The sequence below is a fragment of the Rissa tridactyla genome, chromosome 6 (genome assembly GCF_028500815.1).
Source record: "Rissa tridactyla isolate bRisTri1 chromosome 6, bRisTri1.patW.cur.20221130, whole genome shotgun sequence".
Classification (NCBI taxonomy): Eukaryota; Metazoa; Chordata; class Aves; order Charadriiformes; family Laridae; genus Rissa; species Rissa tridactyla.
In genome coordinates this window covers 49993797-50018598 of record NC_071471.1, presented here as the reverse complement: position 1 = coordinate 50018598, position 24802 = coordinate 49993797, and the positions used below count along the sequence as shown (strand labels likewise).

General features: G+C 46.4%; 2 protein-coding genes across 5 annotated transcripts in view; one reads left to right on the top strand and one right to left on the bottom strand.

Annotated features, from left to right (window-relative positions):
* Window positions 1–15596, top strand: part of ZSWIM8 (zinc finger SWIM-type containing 8) — a 67071-nt gene extending 51475 nt beyond the window's left edge. Inside the window, exons 16-26 of one of the 4 annotated variants that reach the window (XR_008467074.1) lie at window positions 2694–2925; window positions 3710–3862; window positions 4813–5035; window positions 5236–5525; window positions 6288–6511; window positions 6820–7302; window positions 7914–8082; window positions 10411–10584; window positions 12002–12121; window positions 12877–13038; window positions 13117–13238. Coding sequence is in view for 3 of the 4 variants with exons in the window: in XM_054206221.1 (XP_054062196.1) it covers window positions 2694–2925; window positions 3710–3862; window positions 4813–5035; window positions 5236–5525; window positions 6288–6511; window positions 6820–7302; window positions 7914–8082; window positions 10411–10584; window positions 12002–12121; window positions 13117–13295; window positions 14568–14771 (2451 nt within the window). In the remaining variant the exon portion in view is untranslated. Of the gene's footprint in view, window positions 1–2693; window positions 2926–3709; window positions 3863–4812; window positions 5036–5235; window positions 5526–6287; window positions 6512–6819; window positions 7303–7913; window positions 8083–10410; window positions 10585–12001; window positions 12122–12876; window positions 13039–13116; window positions 13296–14567 lie in introns of those variants that run through there. The other 3 variants (XM_054206222.1, XM_054206221.1, XM_054206223.1) reach the window with 3 other exon arrangements.
* A 975-nt stretch (window positions 15597–16571) lies between these two features.
* The window catches only part of NDST2 (N-deacetylase and N-sulfotransferase 2), a 128408-nt gene continuing 120177 nt past the window's right edge, over window positions 16572–24802 (bottom strand). Inside the window, 1 exon segment of the mRNA XM_054206225.1 lies at window positions 16572–24786. Coding sequence (XP_054062200.1) covers window positions 24661–24786 — 126 coding nt within the window. The 3' untranslated portion in view covers window positions 16572–24660.

Sequence of the window (24802 nt, the reverse complement as noted above, 5' to 3'; positions counted from 1 at the left end):
AAGAGACCAGCACCAACCTCTCTACGATGTCCTTTCAAGTAGTTGTAGAGAGTGATGAGGTCTCCCCTCAGCCTCCTCTTCCTCAAACTAAACAGTCCCAGCTCCTTCAATCGCTCCTCATAAGATTTATTCTCCAGGCCCTTCACCATCTTCATTGCCCTCCTCTGCACTCGCTCCAGCACCTCGATATCTCTCTTATATTGAGGTGCCCAGAACTGGACACAATACTCAAGGTGTGGCCTCACCAGTGCTGAGTACAGGGGGACAATCACCTCCCTACTTCTGCTGGTCACACTATTTCTCATACAAGCCAGGATGGCATTGGCTTTCTTGGCCACCTGGGCACACTGCTGGCTCATGTTCAGCCACTTGTCAGTTAGAACCCCCAGGTCCTTTTCTGCCAGGCAGCTCTCCAGACACATTTCCCCAAGCCTGTAGCGATGCATGGGGTTGTTGTGGGCCAAGTGCAGGACCCGGCACTTGGCCTTGTTGAAGCACATTCCATTAGCATTGGCCCATCAGTCCAATCTATCCAAGTCTCTCTGTAGAGCCTCCCTATCCTCATGTAGATCAACACTCCCGCTTAGCTTCGTGTCATCTGCAAACTTGCTGATGATACACTCTATGTCCTTATCAAGGTCATCAATAAAGATGTTAAACAGAAATGGTCCCAACACTGAGCCCTGAGGGACACCACTTGTGACCGGCCGCCAGCTGGATTTAACTCCATTGACCACCACTCTTTGGCACCGCCCATCCAGACAGTGCTTGATCCAGCAGATCGTATGCTCATCCAGGCCATGAGCCGCCAGTTTTTCCATGAGAATTCTATGGGGGATAGTGTCAAATACTTTTCGAAAGTCTAGGTAGACAATGTCCACAGCCTTTCCCTCATCCAATAATCGGGTCATCTTGTCATAGAAGGAGATCAGGCTCGTCAGGCAGGACCTGCCTTTCATAAAGCCATGCTGACTAGGTCTGATCCCCTGCTTGTCCATTATATGACTTGTAATGGTACTCAAGATGATCTGCTCCGTGACCTTCCCTGCTACTGAGGTCAGACTGACAGGCCTATAGTTTCCTGGATCCTCCTTTCTGCCTTTTTTGTAGATGGGTGCTACATTTGCTACGCTCCAGTCCATTGGGACCTGTAGAGCCTTCCTACCCTCAAGCAGATCAACATTCCCACCTAGCTTGGTGTCATCTGCAAACTTATGGAGGGTGCACTCAATCCCCTCATCCGGATCATTGATAAAGATATTAAACAAAACTGGCCCCAGAACTGAGCCCTGAGGGACACCACTGGTGACCGGCCGCCAAGAGGATTTCACCCCATTAATCACAACTCTCTGGGCACGGCCATCTGGCCAGTTTTTAACCCAGCGAAGAGTACACTTGTCTATGCCATGATTTGCCAGCTTCTCCAGGGGAATGCTGTGGGGGATGGTGTCAGAGGCCTTACCAAAGTCCAGATAGACAACGTCCACAGCCTTCCCCGCATCCAGAAGGCGGGTCACATGGTCACAGAAAGAGATCAGGTTGGTTAAGCAGGTCCTCCCCTTCCTAAACCCATGCTGGCTGGCCCTGATCCCTTGGCTGCCCTGCACTTGCTGTGAGAGCTCACTCAAGATGATCCTCTCCATGATCTTTCCTGGTACCGAGGTCAGGCTGAGAGGCCTGTAATTCCCCGGATCCTCCTTCTGACTCTTAATCCTCCTTCCGACCCGATTCTGTTTTGCTGCAGGGATGTTGGCTTGCAGAACAGTATATCTAGCAAATCCTTTTTTTCTTAACATCTCACCTCTTTGATATATTAGTTCAGTCCACCTGTGCCTTAATGTCCCATGCAAGAGAGATAGTAAAACTCTGCCCCTCCACCCCAAAGGAGGAAAAAAATATCAAAAACTAATGAAACTCCAGGAAGGATTTTATTAATCTTTTATATTGAGAAACCCAGCAAGAATATTATTAGTGTCTTTCTGCCTCCTGAAGGAGGAGCACTTTTGCTATACTATTCTCCAGGGAATAACAGGGACACTGTGATATTAGTCATCTGCAAATAAATGTTCTGTCACATTCATGGTGTTCATTTTGTGTGGAGAATGAACAGTATAAATGGACAAACCCATAAAACGTAGTCATGCATTGTTCCCCAGTTATGTAATAAATAAGGACAAGAACGTGTTATTGTAGGCCGTTATAAGTGACTTTCAAGTGGCTTCTCTAGTGGCTTTACCATTTTTTGGTAAATGGTATGAAAGGATTTTTTGAATGGTGAGCACAGAATTTTGGTGACTTAAGCAACAACATCTAATGACTGTCAGAACTAAATATAGAGTCCTCCATTGTGTCCTTGACATACCAGAATTATTTCTTTATTGTGAGTTTTGAGTGCTTCTCAAGTAAAGCCAGTGTCTGTTTGAAGTGAAAATGGGGATATTACTTGCATATGAATGAATCTTTGCTTCCTGAGTAATGCAGACCACATGGCTCTCAACTGCGCGTTGCTGATCTTCAGTGCAGCAAGACAGTGCCTACTTTCTAGAGAATAAGCGTTTTCTTTTTTTCTCCAACAAACGGAATTTATTGTCCACCAGGAAGCTGAATTTGGTACTTTGCTTCTATGTGTAGTGCCTGTTCTTCTACCCTTCTGCTAAGCTCTTCTCCCCCCACCTTTTTCCTTGCTGTTACAGATTTTAGACAAACTCCTGGACAGAGAGAGTCAAACTCACAAGCCACAGACTCTGAGTTCCTTCTACTCATCCAGCAAGCCTACAGTAGCAAATCAAAAATCTCCTTCCAAACATGCTGCCCAGTCCACTGCAGCTATCCAGCAGCTTCCAGGGACTTCTGTCACTCAGCAAGCTGCTGTAAGCACTGCAGTCCAGAGCAGTCCTGAGAACTTCGTGGAGAAGAGTGCACAGGGTAAGAAGTGCTTTGTAACGGCTATGCTGAAACCCTTCTGTTACCACTGCAAAACTGTAACTGTACCTTTTTCTCTGTTTTGGGAAGTAGTCAGAGTGATTATATTACCATCTGGCTGCTTGGTGGTTACTAGAATGTCAGTCCTCTATTATCTGTTTGGCTGGATCCATTTCTGTACACATTCTTGTTCCACAGAAAATGAAGCTAATTGTCAGGTTTTGTATCTTGAGCCAGCTGTATAACCAGTTAACATAAAACTACTGTGATTCCATCTTTTAAGTTTGTATCACAGAGGTGCAGGATTTCAAAAAGTTACACACTGAGTTAGGTACCTTCATGCAAGATAAATAACTAAGATTGTTGAAGGGCATTAGAGACAAACGTGGTTTTCTTTAAGCTGTGCCTCTGCTTTGGTGGCAAACATGCCACATACAGCAGCATTTGGTGGAAAGCAGATACTCTCTTAACACTTCCCAGAGATCAATATTAGCTGAGGATGACTGCAATAAGGTTAGGGTTGCTGGAGCATTTTTATTCTAAATTTTTTCTGTAGTTGCAGCAAATTTTCCGGATCTTCATTTGTTAAGATTCAATGTTCTCGGCCTGCTGTTGAATGATATACTTAATGCTGAAAGAAAACCGAGATAATCCTGCTCATAAATACCGCTCACCTTCTAAAAATTCTGCATCTTTTGATGTTTATATCTTTTAAAAGGCTACATCTGGTTTTAGAGCTACAGAAACAAATCATAATGTTTACCACGTCACTGTCCTGTTTATGCAGAGAGCTCTCAGAGGTCCCCCTGTGAGCCAGCCGCGGAGGCCACTGTCCTGAAACAAGAGGGAAAGGTCCCCAGTCGCCTGGCCCTTGGAAACCGAGGTGGATACAATGGGAGATGCTGGGGTTCACCTGTCAGGCAGAAGAAGAAACACACAGGTAGGAACTGCCTAGTTCATACTAGTTCTAGTTCATCCATCTTCACCCACCCCTCCTCCAGTGGTGGGCACCAGGGACCACACCGCAACCTTCACCTCTGCGCCTTCGAGATTGGGCTGTATGCACTAGGGCTGCGCAACTTTGTGTCTCCCAACTGGCTGTCTCAAACTTACTCCTCCCATGTCTCTTGGATCACAGGTTATAGCAAAACCAGTTCGTTCTAGTGCTATGCTAGGCAGCCGGCTGGGGTGTCGGCAGTTCCCTTGCTCTCTCATTCCACTTGTCAGCCTTTCTTATACTAGAGAAGCAGCTGATTCTCTGAGGTGTTTGGCATGGAGAAATAGGTTTTGCTCCACGGATTTCCTGTCCCCTTCCGTATGGCATATTACCATACCTTTCTCACACCAGATGTGTTCTGGGAGATGGATTAGATATCTGGAGATGAATGATTGCTGGACTCTTGGAGCAGAGCACTGTGCTCCTGGGTCCAGAAATATATTCAGAGGAGCTGCTGCCTCTCTACACCTCTCTTGTGAAGGGTGTAAGTTAGAGGCTAAGGGTGTGAAGAACCTTTGTGTAAATTGTGCAGCATATACCAGAAGGTCTTTCTTCATACTCATACAATGTGTGGAACTTGACTTTGTATTTATATTTGCTTCTTGTTATACAATGCCAGAAAGCTTGGCAGATGGAGTGGGGAACGGGGATGGTGTGAAGTGGGAAATAAAGATATATTGTTCTTGGACTCTTCTACTTTCTAATCTGAGAACTGTAAAATGACACTTATATCCGTGGCCAACTGACTAATTTAATCTCTCTTAATTTGCAAAGTGGAATGCCTGGCAGCTCTGAGGCTGTCTGACACAACTGATCTTAGTTGGGACTGTAGGTGATATGACATTACCTTTACCAACCCTGGTGACATTACTGTGTTGGTTCTGGTGTTGTAGGCATGGCTAGTATTGACAGCAGTGCTCCTGAAACCACCTCTGACAGTTCTCCGACGCTCAGTCGGCGTCCACTACGTGGGGGATGGGCAACAACATCCTGGGGCAGAGGACAGGACAGTGACAGCATCAGCAGTTCTTCAAGTGATTCGCTGGGATCTTCCTCATCCAGTGGCAGTAGGAGAGCCAGTGGGGGAGCCCGTGCAAAGACTGTGGAAGTTGGAAGGTAATGAGTAATACCAATGCACAGAGGCAACTTCTAGATCCGATGTCATGGAACTAGCACGTGTGCATCAGGAAATACTTCCCTGGGAGCGTTTGCTTTGTTTTGTTTCTTCTGAACCCTAAATTCAGGAACTCTACTCCAGCTAGTGAACTTGGGGTACTTGTTGCGATCTGAAAGCTTCCTCTCTCTTTTTCTTCTAGGTATAAAGGGAGGCGATTGGAGAGTCATGCTCCTCATGTCCCAAACCAGCCTTCAGAGGCAGCTGCTCACTTCTACTTTGAATTGGCCAAGACAGTCCTTATCAAAGCAGGTGGAAATAGCAGTACCTCCATCTTCACCCACCCCTCCTCCAGTGGTGGGCACCAGGGACCACACCGGAACCTTCACCTCTGCGCCTTCGAGATTGGGCTGTATGCACTAGGGCTGCACAACTTTGTGTCTCCCAACTGGCTGTCTCGAACTTACTCCTCCCATGTCTCTTGGATCACAGGTTATAGCAAAACATTATTGGGAAGCTTGCTTTTGGGCAGGAAGGAGGGGAGGGAGGTGAACTTATGCCAAAAATTTGTGATACTGATGTGCTGTGGTAGCCATGTAAGCTGCTGGCACAACTGGCAGTACAAGCTGAGCACCGCTGGTTTTACACAGTGGTGCTTGTTTGGGCCTGGAAAGCTCTTGTCACCTGTTTCTTCTTGTTTGAACTGCAACATGCTTCAGTCTTCAGAGTCATAGACCATTTCTTACAGAGACTGATCTTAACTTCTCCTTTGGGGGTCTGCTGAAGAGACAGACATTTGTCAAGTTTGAACATGCTCTTTGGCTTTGTTCAGTATTTCACTTTCCTCCTCTCTCTCTTTTCCCTACTAACTGCTTTCTATCCATGTGGCTTCTAGAGCCTGAAAAACACACCCTTGAAAATTCATGTTTTCCTTACATGGTGGAAATAGGCAACAGTCCAGGCTGTGGTTTGTGGGTACTAAAGTCGGCTATAGCAAGTTCCTCTCACTGCCTCAAGTGCATCTTGAGCTTAAATTTTATAATGGTACCCTCATTCACTGCTTGCTTATTGAGGGCTCTTGCTTGTCCTGTGTTTTGGGAGAAAGAGCCTAAATTTGACTTGAAGCCTAAGGGGAGCAACTGGGCTCTGTTGCTGCTCCTGAAGGAAGTGAAGAGTGCACCTCCTGTTGAGGGAAGGCTGACTGGAACTGTGCTGGGCATACAGTGGTGTGAGAGTCTTCTCTTTTACTCTTAGGGCAGGCCATGGAGATTGGTAGCGCAGCCTTGAACATCTTGGTGGAGTGTTGGGACGGGCATCTGACTCCCCCAGAAGTGGCATCATTGGCAGACAGAGCTTCACGGGCCAGAGACTCCAACATGGTGCGGGCAGCTGCTGAACTGGCACTCAGCTGCCTGCCCCATGCCCATGCCCTGAACCCAAATGAGATCCAGAGGGCTCTGGTGCAGTGTAAGGAACAGGTGAGCATCACATGGGGACTGGCTAGCGCAAGCTGATTTCCAGCATCAAGGTCACGCTGTTACTTGTGGGATTGGCTCCTCTGCTACTGGACAGCTTTAATCCCAGTTCTGTGGATTTATCTTTTGTTTGTTTGTTTGTTTGTTTGTTTTTACAAATAGCTTTGGTTATTCTGCCTAGTTGGGATCTACCTGGTCCCCATAACATCAGTAATTTTAGAGTGCCTTATACTTTTCTGATGTTGTAGTTTTGCCTTCTTTTGTTTCTGGTTTTGCATTCTTCACTTTTGCTTTTCTTTCACTGTCCCCAGGACAATCTGATGCTGGAAAAGGCCTGTATGGCAGTAGAAGAGGCAGCCAAAGGAGGTGGCGTGTACCCAGAAGTCCTCTTTGAAGTAGCTCACCAGTGGTACTGGCTTTATGAACAGACTGTTGGTGGGACCCCAGCCCAGAGAGAAGGTGCCACTGGCTGCAGTGCCAGCGGTGCCCGAGCTGCCTCTGAAGCATCACGTGGGTTGACAGACAACCGGGTGACCTCTGAGCCAACCACTGTAACAGTGGCAGCTGCGGTGACTGCGGCAGCGACAGTCATGCCGGTGATCTCTGTGGGGTCGACCATGTACCAGCAGCATACAATGGCGGGGCCGGCAATGGCACATACACACACGCAGGGCCTCCACCCTTACACCACCCTTCAGACTCACATCCCTTGTAATCCCCAATATATTGGACACACTATCCAGCACATGCCGCGCCCAGCTGTCTTCCCGGTGCCTGGCTCAGCGTACCCGCAGGTGAGCTTTGCCTGTGCCTTGTTTGTTTACGGAGGCTGTGTGGCTGCTTCCAGAGGGAGTACGTCTGACTGGGGAGGGCGTGGGGCTCAAACCTCCCATGGCCTGAAATCTAGCTTCTGCTTTCACTTACTTGCCAATTTGTGATACTTACTTTGGCTCCCTATCTCAGCTTTTGCATTGCAAGGAGCCGTCTGTGGGTGCATGTAAAATCTCAAGAGAATATAAAATAGAATACGTCAGTAGTTTTTAATCTTGCTGCTCTGTAGTTTCTCAGAAGGCACTGGACAGAAAGCTTGTAATCCTGAGAGCTTGCAGACTAGATAGAGACTACAGAGGGAAAACCAAATGAAGGTTATTTTAACCTGTGCCTATTTTTGAAAATTCTTGGAGTGGTTTTCTGCAAACTGGTTAGATTTTAAAAGGAGGAGGAGCAAGCAGATGTAATGATCATGTGGTGCAAGGTAGTTTCTGTGCTGCTTCTTCCTGTGCTTCTTCCTCCCTGTCAGATTGGACTTCCCATGCTCTGGGGTTTGTGTGGGGACATCATGTTTTGGACTACTTCTGAACGGTCAGATGAAGTGGACATGACAGTTATTTATTTTCTGTTTTAGGGTGTCCATCCAGCATTCATAGGAGCACAGTACCCTTATTCGGTAACCACACCATCATTGGCAGCTACAGCAGTGTCATTCCCTGGTGTGCCGGTCCCATCCATGACGCAGATCGCGGTGCATCCCTATCACAGTGAGACAGGACTATCACTGTCTTCCAATGTAGCGAGTAAGTGTTACAGCTCTGGGCTGTGTGTAGCATAGGTTTATTTACTGTACCTCCTACCAGTAACACAGTGAAGTCCTGCTCCTTATGGACCACAAGTGGGACCAGCGTTCTTGGACTGAAAGGTCGTGGCCAAATCCACTCCGTCCTGAAGATATGCATGCTCGGGGTACTGGGGTTCATAGTTGGGCCTGATTCAGCTAGTGGAGCTTTAATTTCTGTTTAGCTAATTTTCCAGTATGAGATTATTTTGGCCTCTCAGACTAAAGTGTGTTTGAAGCCCTGCTGGCCTTTCTGACCTTTAACTTATTAGGGCTTTATTCCCCCTCTCCTTTGGGTAAGGTGAGCGTAGATGATGTTGAGCAGGCTCTTGTGGTTCCTTTGGGTCAGATGGATAGGGAGTGCGGGAAGCGGGCAGCAGGCAGCAGGCAGACTTCTGCTACATTGGCACTAATAGATGTCTTTCCTGCCTGAAGTGATTGGAAGCAGCTGGTACCTGAAATGTGGAACCTCTGTATGGAGGACATGTTATGGCAAGATCATGTCAATGGCAGCCTGAATGTTTGCTCACATGTTGTGTTGGGGCTAGAGTGGTGGTGAAGACCCATCAAGTAGTGCGCAGCGCTGGAATAACAGATGTTGACTGAATTGTGGACATGCTCTCATTGCCATGGGGTTTTTGCACCAGCGGTTCACGGTTGACCCAGGCTCTATTATCCCCTTACTAGAGAAGCTGTAATATTTGCCTATTTGTACATTCACTTATCAGTGCTTTGCAACTCACCAGGTGCTGGAAGACTGGTATGTGGGAAAACACTTAAGAGCTATGTTGGCCTCTGTCATGTCCAGTTTATCAGGAGAATCTTTTCAGTTATTTTTATCTTGCATTTTGATGACACAACCACCACAAAGGCAAGTAGAATAGTCCTGAAGGCCTCAGGATCTGAAGAGCATCCTTTCCTGATAGCCTTAGTCCTTGGCTGATACAGTTGTGAGAAACCATTTCTGTATTCCTCCAAAGAGTTATGGATCTTCCAGAATTGCTAACTCATCCTACAGCACTTAAAATAATGAAAGGAAAAAACAACCCCACCCTTTCCAGCTGCCATTGTTTATGGCTTGCATAACCTTCTGCTTACAGTTCTTAAAATACTGTTTCACTGTTCCTGGGGTATGTAGTCATGTGGTGATGCTTGAGCTCTGGCAACAATTCAGCTCATTCTTACAGGTTATTCTCCTTGGCCAGACTTCAAATGCAGCATAGATTTTGCCCTGCTTTTGGGTTGTTTGGCACAGCTTGTCTGCTTGGTTGAGGAGGTCAGACAGATCTTTCCTGGGAGGCACATTGTTCTCAGGTATTCAGCTATTCACTAGTAAAATTTTTTTTAAAATATTGGAGGTGGCAGGGGAAGAGGAGAAATCATAACTTGGAGCATTGCCCAAGCTGGTGTAGTAGCACCACAGAGAAGCTGTGAAATAAGGATAACAATGCACACACACCTGATGGCATCTCTGCTCTGGAATTCTTAAGCAAACCTTGCTTTTTCCTTGTTGTACCTTTCTCGAGAGGGAAAGTTAGATAAACTTGCATCCCTTGTCAGAGTACAGCTTACTGGCTCAGTGTTAGCTGCTGTCTGTAAAAGTTCAGGTGGTACAATGTAACGGATTTTCCTGTGATTTCCCTTGATTTTGCCCATGCTGGTTAAGTGTCTGAAGGTGACAGAGCTTCTCAAGTTTCCTTGCTGGTTTTACTATTGGTACACACCATCAGCGTATGCAATGGCCGTTCTTTCCAAGGATGGATTGGAGGCTAGCCTCCAGAAACACTCTTCCCGCATGGTAGCTGGATGTCATAGCTGTCTCACAGCAGAAGTGGAGGAACCTCACAATGCTGGACTTGATCTTTGAGTGACTTAATACTGTTCCTGCTCAATGATTTTCCTCAGCAGTTTCTCATCAGGTCTAGACATGTACATGCTTGTTGCCTTGGACAAGAAATCAGGAGCACACATGTCATTTAATAATAGCAAAGACCTTTGAGTCAACACATGTATTTACATGTAAAACATAGATGATGTGCATGTTCATGCAAAAGAGATGGACAACCATGTAACTGACCCCCTTCAGGCCCTGCTTGCTAACAAAATAGAGATATTCCTAGCCCACTGTATTTCAGTTATAAGTCTGTGGGTTTTGGCTGCTGTATTGTTCTGTTTAGGGGAACAGAACACTACATTGGCAGGGGGCGGTCAGGTGAGGGAGATGGTGGCCCAAGTAAACCTTCTTTTAGCCTGGTGGTGGGTCCTAATGCTGCTGTTTTGCTCTCTTCAGTAGGAAGTGTCCATGCAGGATCAACGTTCCCAGCGATTCAGGGGGCTTCCTTGACAACTCTGTCCTCACAGCCCAACTCCCTTGTTACAGGGGGTTTTCCTGCCGAGGATGAGCAGCACAGTCAGCCTGTGAGCCCCCAGGGTCTGCACTACCTCCACTCCGCATACCGAGTTGGTAAGGATGGCCAAGTGGGTTTCTATAGCCCCCTTGAGAGGGATTCAGGGCAGGGCTGCAGGTTTTCACTATCCTTTGGAAATTTGCTACTGCACCTATTGGGGGTGATGGCATATTAGTTACATGGGGAAAGCCAGTTCATGATCATATGTGGAGGCTAGAAATGGAGACAAAGCAATAGAAGATGGAACTGTTGCTGCTGAGAGCCATCAGAGTAGAAGAGAAAGCCAAGTGGGTTAGAGCTGGGAAGACTCTTGCCTTTCAGCAGATGCATGCAAAGGAGTCTGGATAGGGCTCTGAGGATGTGGTTGTGTAATTTGTGACTATGTGAAAAAATGGAGTTCAGCTCCTGCTGCTTGTGGAGCACACCTCTACTTTACTAATATACTAGCTGAGTCTTCAGAGGCACAGGTGGATGGATGTGTGCTCTGCCTCTCTAGCTAGGTTGTTGAAGATTGACATGGAGACAATTTACGTTTTGTGGAAAATGGGTATGTAATTAGCATTCTTTTCCCAGTCTGGTTACGAGAAAATAAGAGTCACTGCCTGAATTACTATTGGTACAAGGATATCAATCTTGGGGTTTGTCATTGAGCTTAGGTTGCAGTAAGCTACTTGTACATAGTCATGGTCCAACCCAGTGGATACCTGGGGAGGGAGAAGAGAGCCTCTAAGATAAGTAAAGCCAGCCCAGGGCAGCAAATGAAGAGAAACAGCAAGAAAATGGAAGGAAGGCTATCTGGCAGTTGCTTATGGGTTTTTTGTTGAAAGCTAGAGAAGAAAGTACTTGTTAACCAGAAAGGGGTGCAGATGTCATTGGAAACAGCAGCAGTAAGCCAAGAAAGGAGTTAATAGCCTGAGTGACAGAGAAGGATGTGGGGGAAGCGGGTCTGGAAGATCAAGACATAGTGCCAGTTGGTATTTTAAAACTTTTTAAATGGGAGGATTTGCGTGAAGAACTGTAGTGGAATAAGTGAAATGTTTGCAGATTGGCAATACTGCAGCTCAGTGTTGGCCTGTTGTCCTGCAGCTGAGTAGGTTGATGTGGGTAACTTCTCTGCTGCAAAATTTGGAGCAAATGCATTGCTTTCAGGACACCTCTTGTAGAGTAGCCTGTGGGGCTATCTGCTTGACCCTACTGTAGGTGCCAGTGGAGTGTCTTTCTGCAGCTCTAGTCAGGTGTGATGGCTGTGCAGATTTCCCAGCCTGGAGCAGCAGATCCAGATGTTCTTGCAGATACTTCCTGTGGTGACAGGCTCCACGATGGGACTTTTGTGTCTCTCTGGACTCTTTGCAGCTAGGGAATTTTCTGCTGCTGAAGGGCAGGCCAGTCAGGTTGTGTTGCAGTGAGAGAAGTGCTAGAGTAAGTCTTACTGGGCAGAAGTGCTGCTTGACTCTGGCTGCCCCTTTCTCACAGGGATGCTGGCTCTGGAGATGCTTGGCCGAAGAGCTCACAACGACCATCCCAACAACTTCTCCCGTAGCCCACCCTACACGGAGGATGTAAAATGGCTCCTTGGGTTAGCTGCGAAGTTAGGTAAGGCTCAGAGCAGTACTTCAGCAGAAATCCACTTGCTGGGATTTGGACCATGGTGGGAAAACGCTCTTCAAAGAGTGAAACTTCAAAGATTGGGTGAGCCTGATATCTGGTCCCATTTCTGAGAATGTTTCAGAAGATCCCTGCTGCTCTTTCATCCAGGCAGTTGTCCCATTTCTGGGTTCTGTAGGCATGCTGTTGAATTTTGAAGCACTGGATGAAGTGCATGGGGTTGGACAGGGCTCAGAACTTGTATCTCTTCCATTCTATAACAACAACTTTTTTCTTTTCTGTTTCCACTATCTTGTAGGTATTCCTCTTTCTTATATATATTTATACCTTCTGTGAAGACCTTTTATAGCAATAGGTGCTCAAACCACCAATTGTTTGAGTGTTTTTGATTTTGTTTTTACTTCCACTTTGCTCTTGGAACTTTTTTGTCAGTTCATTTTTTTAATTCTTTCATCAGCAGTAAGAACTTAAAAAAAAACCACCAAAAAAACCCAACAAACCACCAACCAACCTCTATGAACAGCCTGTCTAGCGGCATGGCTTCTCCTGCTGCTGCTGGGGGAGCTCCACTGTAGGCAGCAGTAGGGAAGCTTGACTGTCTCTCCAGGCTCCCTGAGGCCTGAGTGCTGGAGCATCTAGGTGCTTCCTAGATGGGGAGGCAAGAAGCATTGGGAGGAGATGTGGTGTATCCTTGCATCTCTAGTTACCTTGCATATCAGTTTTCTTTCATATCCCCTTTAAAGACAGGTGAACTGGGAATATCAGTGACTGAGGTGGTACCTGGCCTCTACTCAGACCTGATGGATGTATCAGAATGATCTCTTGTCCCCATGAGTTTGCTAGAGTGTCTCCCCTAAGCCTGCTGGAGGATACATTACACTGAGGAGAAGGTGCTCCAAATCCAGGTTCTTGCTGGGAATTACCTGATTTCTTGTGTTTCTGTTACCTTAACACTGTTGTTCTGACTTCTCCTTCCTGTGCAGGTGTAAACTACGTGCATCAGTTTTGCGTTGGTGCAGCCAAGGGGGTGCTGAGCCCTTTTGTGCTCCAGGAGATCATCATGGAAGCTCTCCAGAGGCTCAACCCTGCCCACGTGCACAACCACCTGCGCACCCCAGCCTTCCACCAGCTGGTGCAGAGGTGCCAGCAGGCCTACATACAGGTAACGTGGGGCCTGTCTTTCTGCCTGCCAAAGCTGCCTTGCAGGTACTGCCTCCTGTGCATGTGTGTGCAGAGGGGACGGGACCTCGGGTACTGGTAGCTGAACTCGTCCGTTGCCTGATGCATCCCTCTCCCTCAGCAGGGACTAGAACAGGCATCACTTGCCTGTATGGAGAGGCTGCATCATTGTACTGCTTCTTCCAAGGCCTCTCACCTGCTGTGCTCACCAGGAGGGAGCGGTTCTCCGTTCCCTGTCCACTTTCTTCGTCTCTCCAAATGCTGCCTGTGCCTTTTAACTTCTGTACTTTTTCTTTGCTATGTTTTCAGGCCCCCTGTCCACTTCTCTTCCTAGCCTGTCTTTTTTTTTTTTTTTTTTCTTTCCTTGTTTGTAGCCCATCTTCCCCTCATCATGAAGCCCTGTCATGGCTGTTTAGTGTGCCAGTGCTAGCGCTAATAGTGGAAGTGGCTTGGCCAGCTACCAGTACGGATGAGATCTCTCAGGATTTATTGAGACCAGGACAAGTGTGTTTCAGTGAGGCAGCTGGAATAACAGAGCTGCCTCTTCCTTAAACAGTGTAAACAGAACACCTCACATGTACCTACTTCTCTTGAATAGAGAAGGGTGATTCTGTAGGCATACTGTCCAGGTTAGATTAGCTGTCCTACCACCTAGATGATATTTTGGAGAAATGACAGCTTCTTCACTTGAAGTCTTTTTCTGAATTACATTGGGGAAACAGATTTCTCAAAAGCTGGACCTGCAGTTTTGGGGCCTTAATTGAGAAGCTGCTAGAAGTGACAGTGTTAAGCCTAGAGACATTTTGTAGCTACTTAGTGTAAGCCTTACTCCTTCCATACCCCTTAGCAAAGGAAATGTCCAGTGAACATGTTGGGTCCCCATGTATAGCCTGCAGAATGAATGACATGAGGGTTAGATGTTGGTGGGTGGTGGGGTTCCACGTTATCTGGCCCTTTTGCACTGTACTATGGCCCAATTTGGTGCTCATGAGGGAGAGGACACCTGCTGATGCTGTGTGGTGCATTTTGGTGCTCTGAGGGGACACTCACCTTGGCCATGTGAGGATGTAAGATACAACACTGCTGTCTTTTGAGCTAGCTCTCCTCTGTCAGAACCTCTGAGTCTTGGGACCTCTTGTGGGGTAACAGGATCATGTGGCTTATTGCTCTGGGAGCTCCTGAGTCCTCCTCTGAGTGTCACCAGCATGAGGGTGCTGAGCAAATACCTTATGGCTCTTTCCCTGTTCTCATCCAGTACATCCATCATCGGCTGATCCATCTCACTCCAGCTGACTATGATGACTTTGTGAATGCCATCCGCAGCGCCAGAAGCGCCTTCTGCCTGACTCCCATGGGCATGATGCAGTTTAATGATATTCTTCAGAACCTAAAGCGCAGCAAGCAGACAAAGGAGCTGTGGCAAAGGGTCTCTCTGGAAATGACCACCTTCTCGCCGTGACAGCAGGTGGAGCTCCACGGACACACAACCCTTTGCCCCTCATAGCTGTAGTTCCATTTACACCATCCTTCCTTCTGGTGTCTTTTTTATTTTAGTTTTAACTCGTTGGAAACCACTGATCTGATGTATTTATAACATGACATTCCTCTCCAGCACTGTTGCGTGTTGGCGCTCTGCTTTGCTCGCTCTTCCTCCTCCTTCCCAGTGGGCTGCAGGCTTCAGAAGCATCAGGAAACGAGAAGGAAGTTGAGCTGGCTGCCCTGTGGTGTAGTCACTGCTTTTTTCCCTGAGCCCCTGGAGGCTGTCCTGCGAGCAATTTGCAGTGTAATTACGCACGTGTTAGAGGGGTGGGGGATTCTGTCTTAAATATTTATTTTGGCATTTATAAATATGTAAACTTTTTTTTTTTTTTTGTATGGGCTTCTCTTACTGCACACACCGTCTCCTGTCGGGAGAGGCTGGGACTGCTGTGCACAGCCAGCGCTCCCTCCATGCCTTTCAGCACCTCCTGCTGAGAGAAGCTGAGACTGGAGTAGCAGAGCCAGGGCCACCTCTGTGGCTTTCTGCAGCAGCTGCTGAGGACAGAGGCTGTGGCTTGGGCAGTCAGAGTCCATGACTGTGCTGAGCTACTTGGAGGCTGCCAGAAGTGCTCGGGCTCTTTCTCAGGAGCGTCCCTCGCTGGGTACTGCTGGCTCATAGGATGTTTTGATCCTGGTCGTTCCAAGTTGTACAATCGTGTTTCTTTTGGTTGGGGTATTACTCTCCTGTAATCAGTTTCTTATCCCTTGTCTCTTCTCGTTTCCTGATTAAACACTCGTTTTCTTAGACTGACTCTCTCTTCTCTCTGCTATGATGTCGACAGTCCAATGGAGCTGGCCAGCTGTGTGTCACTGGGAGATCCTGGGAGCCCTGTTGGACAGCTGGCCTGCCTTGGGGAACGGCAGTCCAGCACAGGGGCAGGTGGCTGAGCTTTTACGCAAGCTGTGAGCCAAAGGTTTCTCAGCCGGTACTGCTCTGAGAATGGTGTGCCTCTGCAGAGGCTGAGGTACGTGTGGACTAGGTCGTTGATGGGTGTCAGGGGAGTCGGTGGTGAGCCCGTCATGTTCTGCCTACACTTCTGCCAGCCACCAGGTTCCTTTTCTGGTCTTGACATCAGTGATATCGTGTGGTAATGCAGAGCTGTGTATTCCCAAGGTATCGTGCAAAACAGTAGCTGCTCACCCTTGATGTAATTGTTAAAGAAGGCTAGTGGTCTGCTCCCATGCGCTTAGAGAGATGTTCGCTGGACTATGCGAGATACTCAACAGGGACACCATTGCAGAAAATTAATTTTAGAAAGCTTTTATTTTTACTCCAAGGAAATTTAAAAGGCTATTGCCATTTGTAAGCGTACAAGCACATAAATTTCAGTGCTTTTAAAACTGGAAGTCAGATGATTGATCGATGTTAAGAATCCAATTTCTCAGTAGTGTATTTTGCTTCTTACTTGGGTTTAGCCAACGACAATGGGGAGCTTTTAATTTCTGCAAGCTAGAAATGTGTGCCTGATTGTTATTTTCAATGATACTCTTAAAAAAGAAACAACCTCATAGGCGTAGGGCAAAACAGATGAAGGGCTCCTTTGGTTTGACGTTGTGTACTGTGCAGGCCAGAGAATGTGGTTGAGGTTCCTCTACTTCTGGTTGTGCAACTGTAACTATTTAAATATCTCCTTACAGGCCCTTGTGTTCCTCCATAAGGTGTCTAGTTACATGCTAGTTATAAATGCTGATGTTTGTAAGAATGTGTAAGATTATGAGCTGCCTGCTACTGGGCAAAACTGGATTTGACTGGAGAGCACAGTCTGATCTCTGGGAAGTCTGGGTTTCTGGTTCTTGCGTGTTCAGAACTGGGAAAGGAGTTTGGAGAAAATGAGTTTTCTAATAAAGTCTGATCTTTTCCTTTCTACTGCTTAGAGGGGAAAATTAGGGGAAGAGAAGGGAGCGTCTTTTAGAAGGAAAGATGCAGAAGGGAAATAGACAAAAGAGCTGAATGTGTTAAATATCAGGAGCAGAAGTGACTGTTACTGCATTGAGGCTTTGGACTGAATAGGGAAATGAAATGTCAGAGCCTTATCTGCAATATCTATTAGAAGACTACACTTAGACCCTGAGCAGGCAGGTTTTCAGACTATTATAATTAAAAAACACCAGGAGCATGAGAGCACTGTCACCAGTATCTTTGGTTTAAGGAAATACAGTGGAGCTGCTTACCGTGAGATTAGAACAGACTTTATCTGGACGTGTACTTGCTTGCATTCTGTGTAGTCCCTGTGAAGACCATAAAAGAAAAGAAATCACAATGCCCATTATATTTCACTGTGCTCAAAACATTCTCTGGTTATTTTACCCACTCTAGTCCTCATACAGATTGCGATTCCATGTGACAGACCCTGTCAGATTTGTCTTCCAGCAGCTGCGGAGCCCAAACAGCAGAAGATTTGGGGAATCTCACCTCAGGCAGACATTGATTCAACAAGCAGCTCAGTGGCATGAGGCACAGATCAGTAGTTTCAGAAGTTTCCAGTCTTTCTCTGAAAAAAATTCCACAGAGTGAGCAGAGAGAGATGGGAGCTGTGGGGAGGTGCTGCATAGTCATTTGTCCAGGTCTGACAGAACACCCCTTCAGTCCTGGATCTCAGCATCTGCTCCTGAGCCATATCTCATGGAAATATATCTGACCAAGGACGGGAAGGCTTAGTGAGAACAGATTTGTGCCTGGATAGGGCCCGGCCTCCACTTGCATGAAGAGAGATGAAATTCTGTGATGTGAGACCTTGCAGTGGGTTATTGCCACGTTTGGTGACGTCTAACGCACTGTCCGTTCCTTAAAGGTAAGATGAATGAAGTTTTTAGACTATACTTCTTCCTGTGTCCTCTGTTCAGTGACTTGCTTCCACTTGCCAGATTTATTTGCCCTTGTGACCATAGGAATTAAGAGTTTCCCCTTTAGGTGTTGGTGTCTCTGGAAATAACAGCTCCATCAGGGAGTTGGAGAAGTCAAATTTGTGCAGGTGCAGATGAAACCAACTGAGAAGTGGCTGATGACGTTACTGCAAGATACCCGTAGGCTGGTTTGCACTGTCCTGCTAGTGCTGAAGATTGAACTGTTTAATAGTCCTGGTGAGGGCAGTGTGCTAAGGGCAGCCTTGCACTCTGGATTAACCCACTGTCTGCATTTGAAGTATCGTGGGTACTTTAGCTGAACAATCTGGCGTGGCAGATGTGCGTTTTGATGCTCTGTCTGAGGATCAGTACATGCAGATGATAGCAGATGGTGCTGCTGTGGATACTTGGAAGCATCTTCTTAAAGATGGACATTCCCTCTGTGTCTCATTTGAGAGAGAGCTATATACACACCCATAGTGGGGGCCGTACATCCGAAAATGGAAAGGAGAGGGTGTGAGATGATAAAGGTGAAGTACTGGAATACTGTGAGTTAGCTGGGTAAGTGTGAGTGCCCCCTCGCTTCCCCGAGGACGTTATTGAGTGGCCATGTAGTGTCTTTACCCTTCGTCTCTGCACTCTTGCCCTCTATCTGTCTGAGACAGCAGCATTTCTAGAACTTAATCTATTGATCTCTGCATAGTTCTGAGACTGTAGGGGTAAAATCTTGGGTTTAGTGTATTTGGTAGAAGACAAGATGCCAAGCTTGCAGCTGGACTTTTGAGTATTTGGCTTGTTGGTAGCAATGGTGTAACTTTTGTTCTTGCGGAATGGGTAAAATAAAGCTTTGAGTCATTGCAAGCCTCATTCCTTGGAACGCATCTTGTGCTGCAGGTGCCCTTTTTCTGTGTAGATCAGGTATGCTGGCCTCCAAGAGGGCCGGCTCTCCCTCCCTCTCTGCACGTTCACCTACAACCATCTTTCCTGCCTGTGAAAGTTTTCCTTTGGAAGCACTTTCCAGGAACATGAGTTAGCAGAACACTACTTGCATTTGGGCTTCAGTGTCTTTACAGCCCGTGAACAAGCTGAGCTGGAGTTGTCATCTGATGGAGAACCTTGCCTGGCAACAGGTACGGCTGGAGTTAGCTGAAAAGTGTGTTTCTGTCTAGTTTTGTTTGCTGTCATTAATATTTATTTGGGATATTTATTTTTCCTTCTCTGAGAACCCATTGAGAAATATCCTCTTGGGGAGCTGTTGAACCTAAATTGTTTTTAAATACTTTGTGTGGGTTTGGTTTTTTTTTATCAAGCCCAGCACTGTTGTATTTTGGTGCAGAATACAGTTTTTTTACTTTCCCAGTTTATTTAGAACTACCTTGGCTGCTGCTACACGGTGCTAGAGTGCACTGAGCAGCCTTGCAAAACCCAGTCAAGGGAAATGGAGTAAGCAAAGGCCATAACCATGAAGATCACCATCGCTCCTGCTATCAGTCAGTCAGCTGTAACATGACAAAAATTTGAATTTGGTTTCTGTAAGAGTTGGGAAAATTGTATTTTTTCTTACCTAGACATTAAGACAAAGGCGGGTTATTAATATGAATTATCCAGGATGGACCCAGGGAGTGAGCATACCAAACCAGAGCAGTCTGCTTGGTCTGCTACTGATGGCATTTTTTTTTAAAACTAAATAAAAGTGAAAGGGCAGGTTGGGCCATGAGGCCCCTCAGCAGTTGTTGATGAGCACGACTGTTGTACGCCTTTGCTTTTAAGCCCTGCTGATGTGGGGGGTGGCTCTCAAACTACAGTTTATTTAGAATATTGTGTGTTTTTTCTTTCTGTGCCTGAATTTAAGTGCCAGTTGACATGATTAGGGTAAGGAGGATCTTTAATTGTAGGTTGGCTTTTTCTTTTTAACTATGTCCCCTCTAACTATCCCTTCCCTCCCCCGTGCCCCAGCTGAATTCAAATGTGACTTTTGAACTTATTTCTGCTGCCCATTTCATATTGGAAGGGTACTTGCACTTGGGACAGGGGGGTGGAGGCACCTGTGCAAGAGTGGTATTAACCTGTGAAAGCTGGTGCTGCAGCGTGGGGCGGTGCTGTGCTAAGGGTTCCATTTCAGCCTACGACTAGTTAATGCTTGCTTTTGGGGTAAGGTCCAAATACAAGCCGTGTGTGCTGGCCGATGGTAACTTCACTGCTGTAGAGTGGTTCTTGTTGCCGTAAAGACAGTGACTGTGCTCTATAAGCAAGGGACTTTTTTTTTGTTTTTTTTTCTTTTTTTTCTTTCTTGTTGGTGTTGCCTGTTCACAGTTCCAGCATTCACAACTCCTTGGTGCTGCACAGGCTGGACTGCACCAGTACTTCAGTGTCATAAAGGGGATGCAAGCTGTAAGTAGGGTAAAATGCTGGAAATGCATTAAAAGGCTATTACTAGTGTATGTATGTGGTCTGCACTATGAACAGGGGCTGGGGGCTGCACAGGTTCTTGCCATGTTGTGCTTTACTTTACTTTGCCTTATTGAAGTCAGCTGGGAGCACTTCTCAGTCAGGAAGTTTGGGGCTTCAAGGGCAGCTGTTGTGCAGGGCCTTTGTGTCAACACGTTGGTGTTCTAAGTCCCAAAATGCACCTTTTCCAGCGATTTGACTTTGGAGGTCCGGAGGCCAGCCTGGTTTGGGATTCTCTGTTACCATAAGTGACGTAAAGGAGAGCTGGGTTTCAGACTGCCGGAGCAGTGTCACCATTGTGGACAGGGTGGTTTACGAGCATTTTGGAGAGACCGGAGAGTCGGTAAGATGATATAGATAAGAATGGGGAGGAATCATGTCTTGGAAGAAAACCATTCTTTAAAGCCAAAAATACATTGATTAATAGATTATTTCTAGATAGTTCTCAAGAGTAGTGGAGACAAGAGGGTTAGGAGTACTCTTGTTTGTAGCAAAAACAGCTTGCGAACTGTTACTCAGAGGTGAGTGTTAGTTCCCAATCTTAACAAGGCTCGGTGTACTCCTTTTTTTTTTTTTTTTTTTAACCCCCTCCCCAAGCCTTTAAGAAAAAGCAGAAAGAAACAAACTGTAGGTAAAGCCCCGATAACTGGAGAGGAGGTACCAGTGCTCAATCCGTGTCCTACTGTGTGATGGGAGATTTTATTCCTGTTTGAGGCAGCCTGCTAGAAACACTTGCGTGTATGTTTGTTAGATGCCAGTGTGGTGGTGTCTTGCTCAGCAAGGGGGATGAACAACTGCTTCAGGTTCACTTGGCATGGTCAGGCCAGTTTGTCATTGCTTTTCTTGCCATGTGCTATTGATACAGCAAAATGACCAGCAAGGAATCAAAGGATTCTCTTACCATGTGAGCATGAGGGCTAAAAAACAAGAGGATGCGTTTGCTCGAGTTGCTTGTTAGCTTCATATAGCCAGACTCTCATGTGTCAGTCTGACTTCCAAGAGCTGCAGGCTTATGCCAGGAATATGTGCCTTTGCAGTGCTGTCATCAAGTGAAAACTGCAGTTTTCAGTGATCAGATTTTTATGTAGAGTTGAGTTGATTGATACATGCCCCCAGCTACAGAGAACTTCTCCCAGTTCCATTAAAAGGTCTTTACCCTATAGTTGAGACTTGTACCAGCATTTCCCGTACCTCGCAGAAAGAGGTAGCAAGCCTGCCTTTAAGTATCTTCCTGATTGAATTCCAGAGGGGGTGTGTGAGTAGAAGTTCCAGCTTCATATGCTGAGCTTTCTCTTCTGAGGTTGGGGGGTGTGTGTGTGTGTATTTTTTTTTTTTATATACATGCTCTGATAGCTTTCTTAAAAAGAAAAAAAAGGTTGTTTCTTACTGTTTTGCCAATTCTCACCTTTTGTGCACCCTTCCCGTTCTGGAGTGATGTGACCTGTCTACCGTTCCTGTTACAGTCACGTGCCTTTCTGTTATGTGGGTCAAATTACACCTTTTTAAATGTATTGGTTTCCTATGCATCAGACTAAAAGAAGTACTCTTAATACATTACGAAACAAAATTTCAGGTAATGTTTTATGCTCACCGTTTTCCTTGTCTTGGAAGTTCTTACTTACCATGAAGTTCTGTTACTAAACAGTGAGGTGGGAAGTTGAGGTTTATTTCCACTATTAAAATGAAGTTTGAGGGTGTGTGTAATGGGTCGGTCAGTACATAGTAACCAGTGTAGCTCACCAGAAAAGATGTTTTTGTTGGCTTTTTGGTATCACAGAGCTTCTGCAGCACTGTGCTGTCAGAGGGAAGTACGAGATTTGAAAATGACTCTTCATCAGTAGATCGGGTAAGGACAGCCCACATTTGGATCTGACCACAACGGGTGACTTGTTTGCCATTAGCATAAGCAGTAAGAATTAGCATAGCATAGAACTGAAGCAATCGGGGAGAGGGAAAGAACATATAATGAGAACACACCGCTGCTGCCCTTTGCTGCCTTGAGTGAAAGAATACTGCTGGTCAACCAACCCTGACATTTAGTGAGCCCCTCCCACCATTTATTCCTGGTACCTTGGTTATTTTTTAATGTTTAAATCCATCTCCTCAAAGATGTACCATAGTCGGAGGTAAAGCATGAAGTAACTGTGTGACAACTTGTAAAGGCTTAAACACAGGAAACTGTGTCTAATGGAGCATCAGTAGGGTTGGTCCTGGGATCCTCCTCCCGTGGCAGCATGTAAAAATAGCTGCTCTGCCGCTGTTCTGTTAATTGATGAAACGCTTGGTGACATGCAAGTTGTAAGGCCGTTTTATAATGCTGTCACAACTGTGACTATTTAAATGATACTTTGCTTCCAGTTCAATGAAAGGTTGCTCGTTCCTGTAGGTCGGTGCATGTGCTGCTGGCCCAGGCCCTGTGCTGGGGCACACCTGGACAGGAGGTGCACAGCAAAGCTCTGGTGCAGCGCGCAGCAGGGAGCCAGCGATGGCCAAAAGTCATCACTAGTGCAAACCAGTAAGAACGAGTCTCTAGGTTGTGTGCCATGCCAGCCTCTGCAAACCTGGAGCTGCACTTGCAGAAAAAGAAGCTTTAGGACACCATTTCTGTGTTGTTATAAATATAACTTAAAACGCCTCGGTTGCCCTCCCAAATATCAGCTGTAAGGCCTGGAGTAGGTTTTTCAGTTTTTCTTACGCTTCTACCAGCTTAGGGTCTGTGACATCACTCCAAATCATCACAAAGAAGAAAAATAAGTAGTACATTTATTGAATCCACTTACTACTACTTCTAGCCTTTATTCAGACACTTGTGCTCAGCTTCGAGAGCCAAGAATTTATCATTCAATGTGAATGATGCTATACATGAATCCAGTGCAGGAAGTCGGGCTCTTCTCTCTAACAGGAGCGAGAGAGGGGTTTCTAGTCTTTCTGTCCTTTTTTTGGCTGCACAAAATAACCCTTTCCAAGGGCACATGAAATAAAATACTATATTGCATACTATATACATTTACATACAACGGTAAACGCACCATTCATTCAGAAATACACAATACCTAAGGCTCAATGGAAAAGCTTGGTTGAAGCAACTTCTCTCTGGATAGGAGAAAAGGAGCTCATGACAGTTGTGGAAGTTTCCATACTCTGTGTTCATATGGATCCTGCCCTGCTGTTCTCCGGAATTGCGGCAATCTCCAAGGACCATCTTTGCCTGGGAGGGAGCAATGATGGCCCACACAACTCCAGAAGCCCATGGCTCAGTGACAGAAAACACGTACAACCGTGATGGAGGATTTCTTCTGAGAGTAATTACCCAGCAACTGCAGGAGGAGGCAAAGCACCTGAGTACTTGCCTGTGTGCAGAAGTAAACCGAACCGCCCCTTTTTGACATAGGAAACCACTTCTAACTCCAAGCCTTCCCTTTGTATCTGAACAATACTTACTTTTAACTGTTGTTTTGCTTTTCTCCTTGGATTGTTGGACTGCAAGGGGATTAAAACAGGTGCCAGCTATCAGCATATGTGGTAGGGGCCCTAGAGCTGTTGGGAAGAGAAAACTTTTTTTTTTTTTTGGTAAGCTGATCAGAGATGGGGAACTGAGTATCAGCCTGATATTACAATACCTGAGCTTTGCTTCCCCCAGCTGCTGCTGTGCTGCACTAACACATGCCTCCAAAGTGCTCTAAGAGGACATACTGCTCCTTGGTTATCTTTTGAAGTCTCTGAAGTCCCTGCAGAGAAATACTTGCCTTGTTGCCACGTATGGCAACCTTTTCCCTAAGATAACAAATCAATTCTGTGTGGCAGTAGCTGTAGCTTTGCCTCATCTCCCACTGCCCATTGTCCGAAGTCAGTGGACGTTGTCTCACACCAACAATGCTGCAGATAAGGAGAGGCAATCTTATGTCTATTACATCTGTCTCCAAGGTGCAGTCCCCAACAGCCACACACAGTGGCACTGTAAGTAATGATTATGGCCAGTGTACTCTGCATGGGGAGGAACAAGGCTTTCTTGTACCTTGCTGGTGCCAAATACACTCCTGGATAAAAGCTGGGGTTCACTGGACTAGATTCCCCTTTTATTAAGCTGCTGCTCTATGCTCAGCAGTGGGCTCAATAGCTCACCGCTAGCTCACCGCCTGGCTATACTTCTGGACGCAGAGGAGTAACACAGTAACCCTCCAGCTAGGGCCTGTTACATATACTGAGAAGAGTAATTTAAACATAAAGTGTTAACTGTGCTCTCTCCCCTGCTCAAAGTAGGCCAGGCATTCCAAATCCTTCCCGTAAGTAAAAGTCGACGTGTAACACACCATTAATACTCAAGAATGTGACTTGCGCTCCAGGCCCCAGGGCAGTGTCAGAGGCAGCAGCCCTTCCTATCGGTGGGGAAAGGCTCCACATGCACATTCTCTGCTCCTGCTCATTTGTCCAGTTGTTTTGGCTTGACAAGAGATGGCATCACAGCACGCGTTGGAGCACCACACATCCCAATGGCACTGGGGGCAAGGGAGTCCCTCTCAGCTCCAGCTGGAGTTCTGCAGTTCCTCTCGGAGCCAGCTTGGAAGGGGCTGCCCAAGTCTGTTCATCAGCTTGGATAATTCAATGTTGTGTTCCCGGTAGAAGTCTCTTAGGAACAGCCGTGACTGTGTGGAAAATACA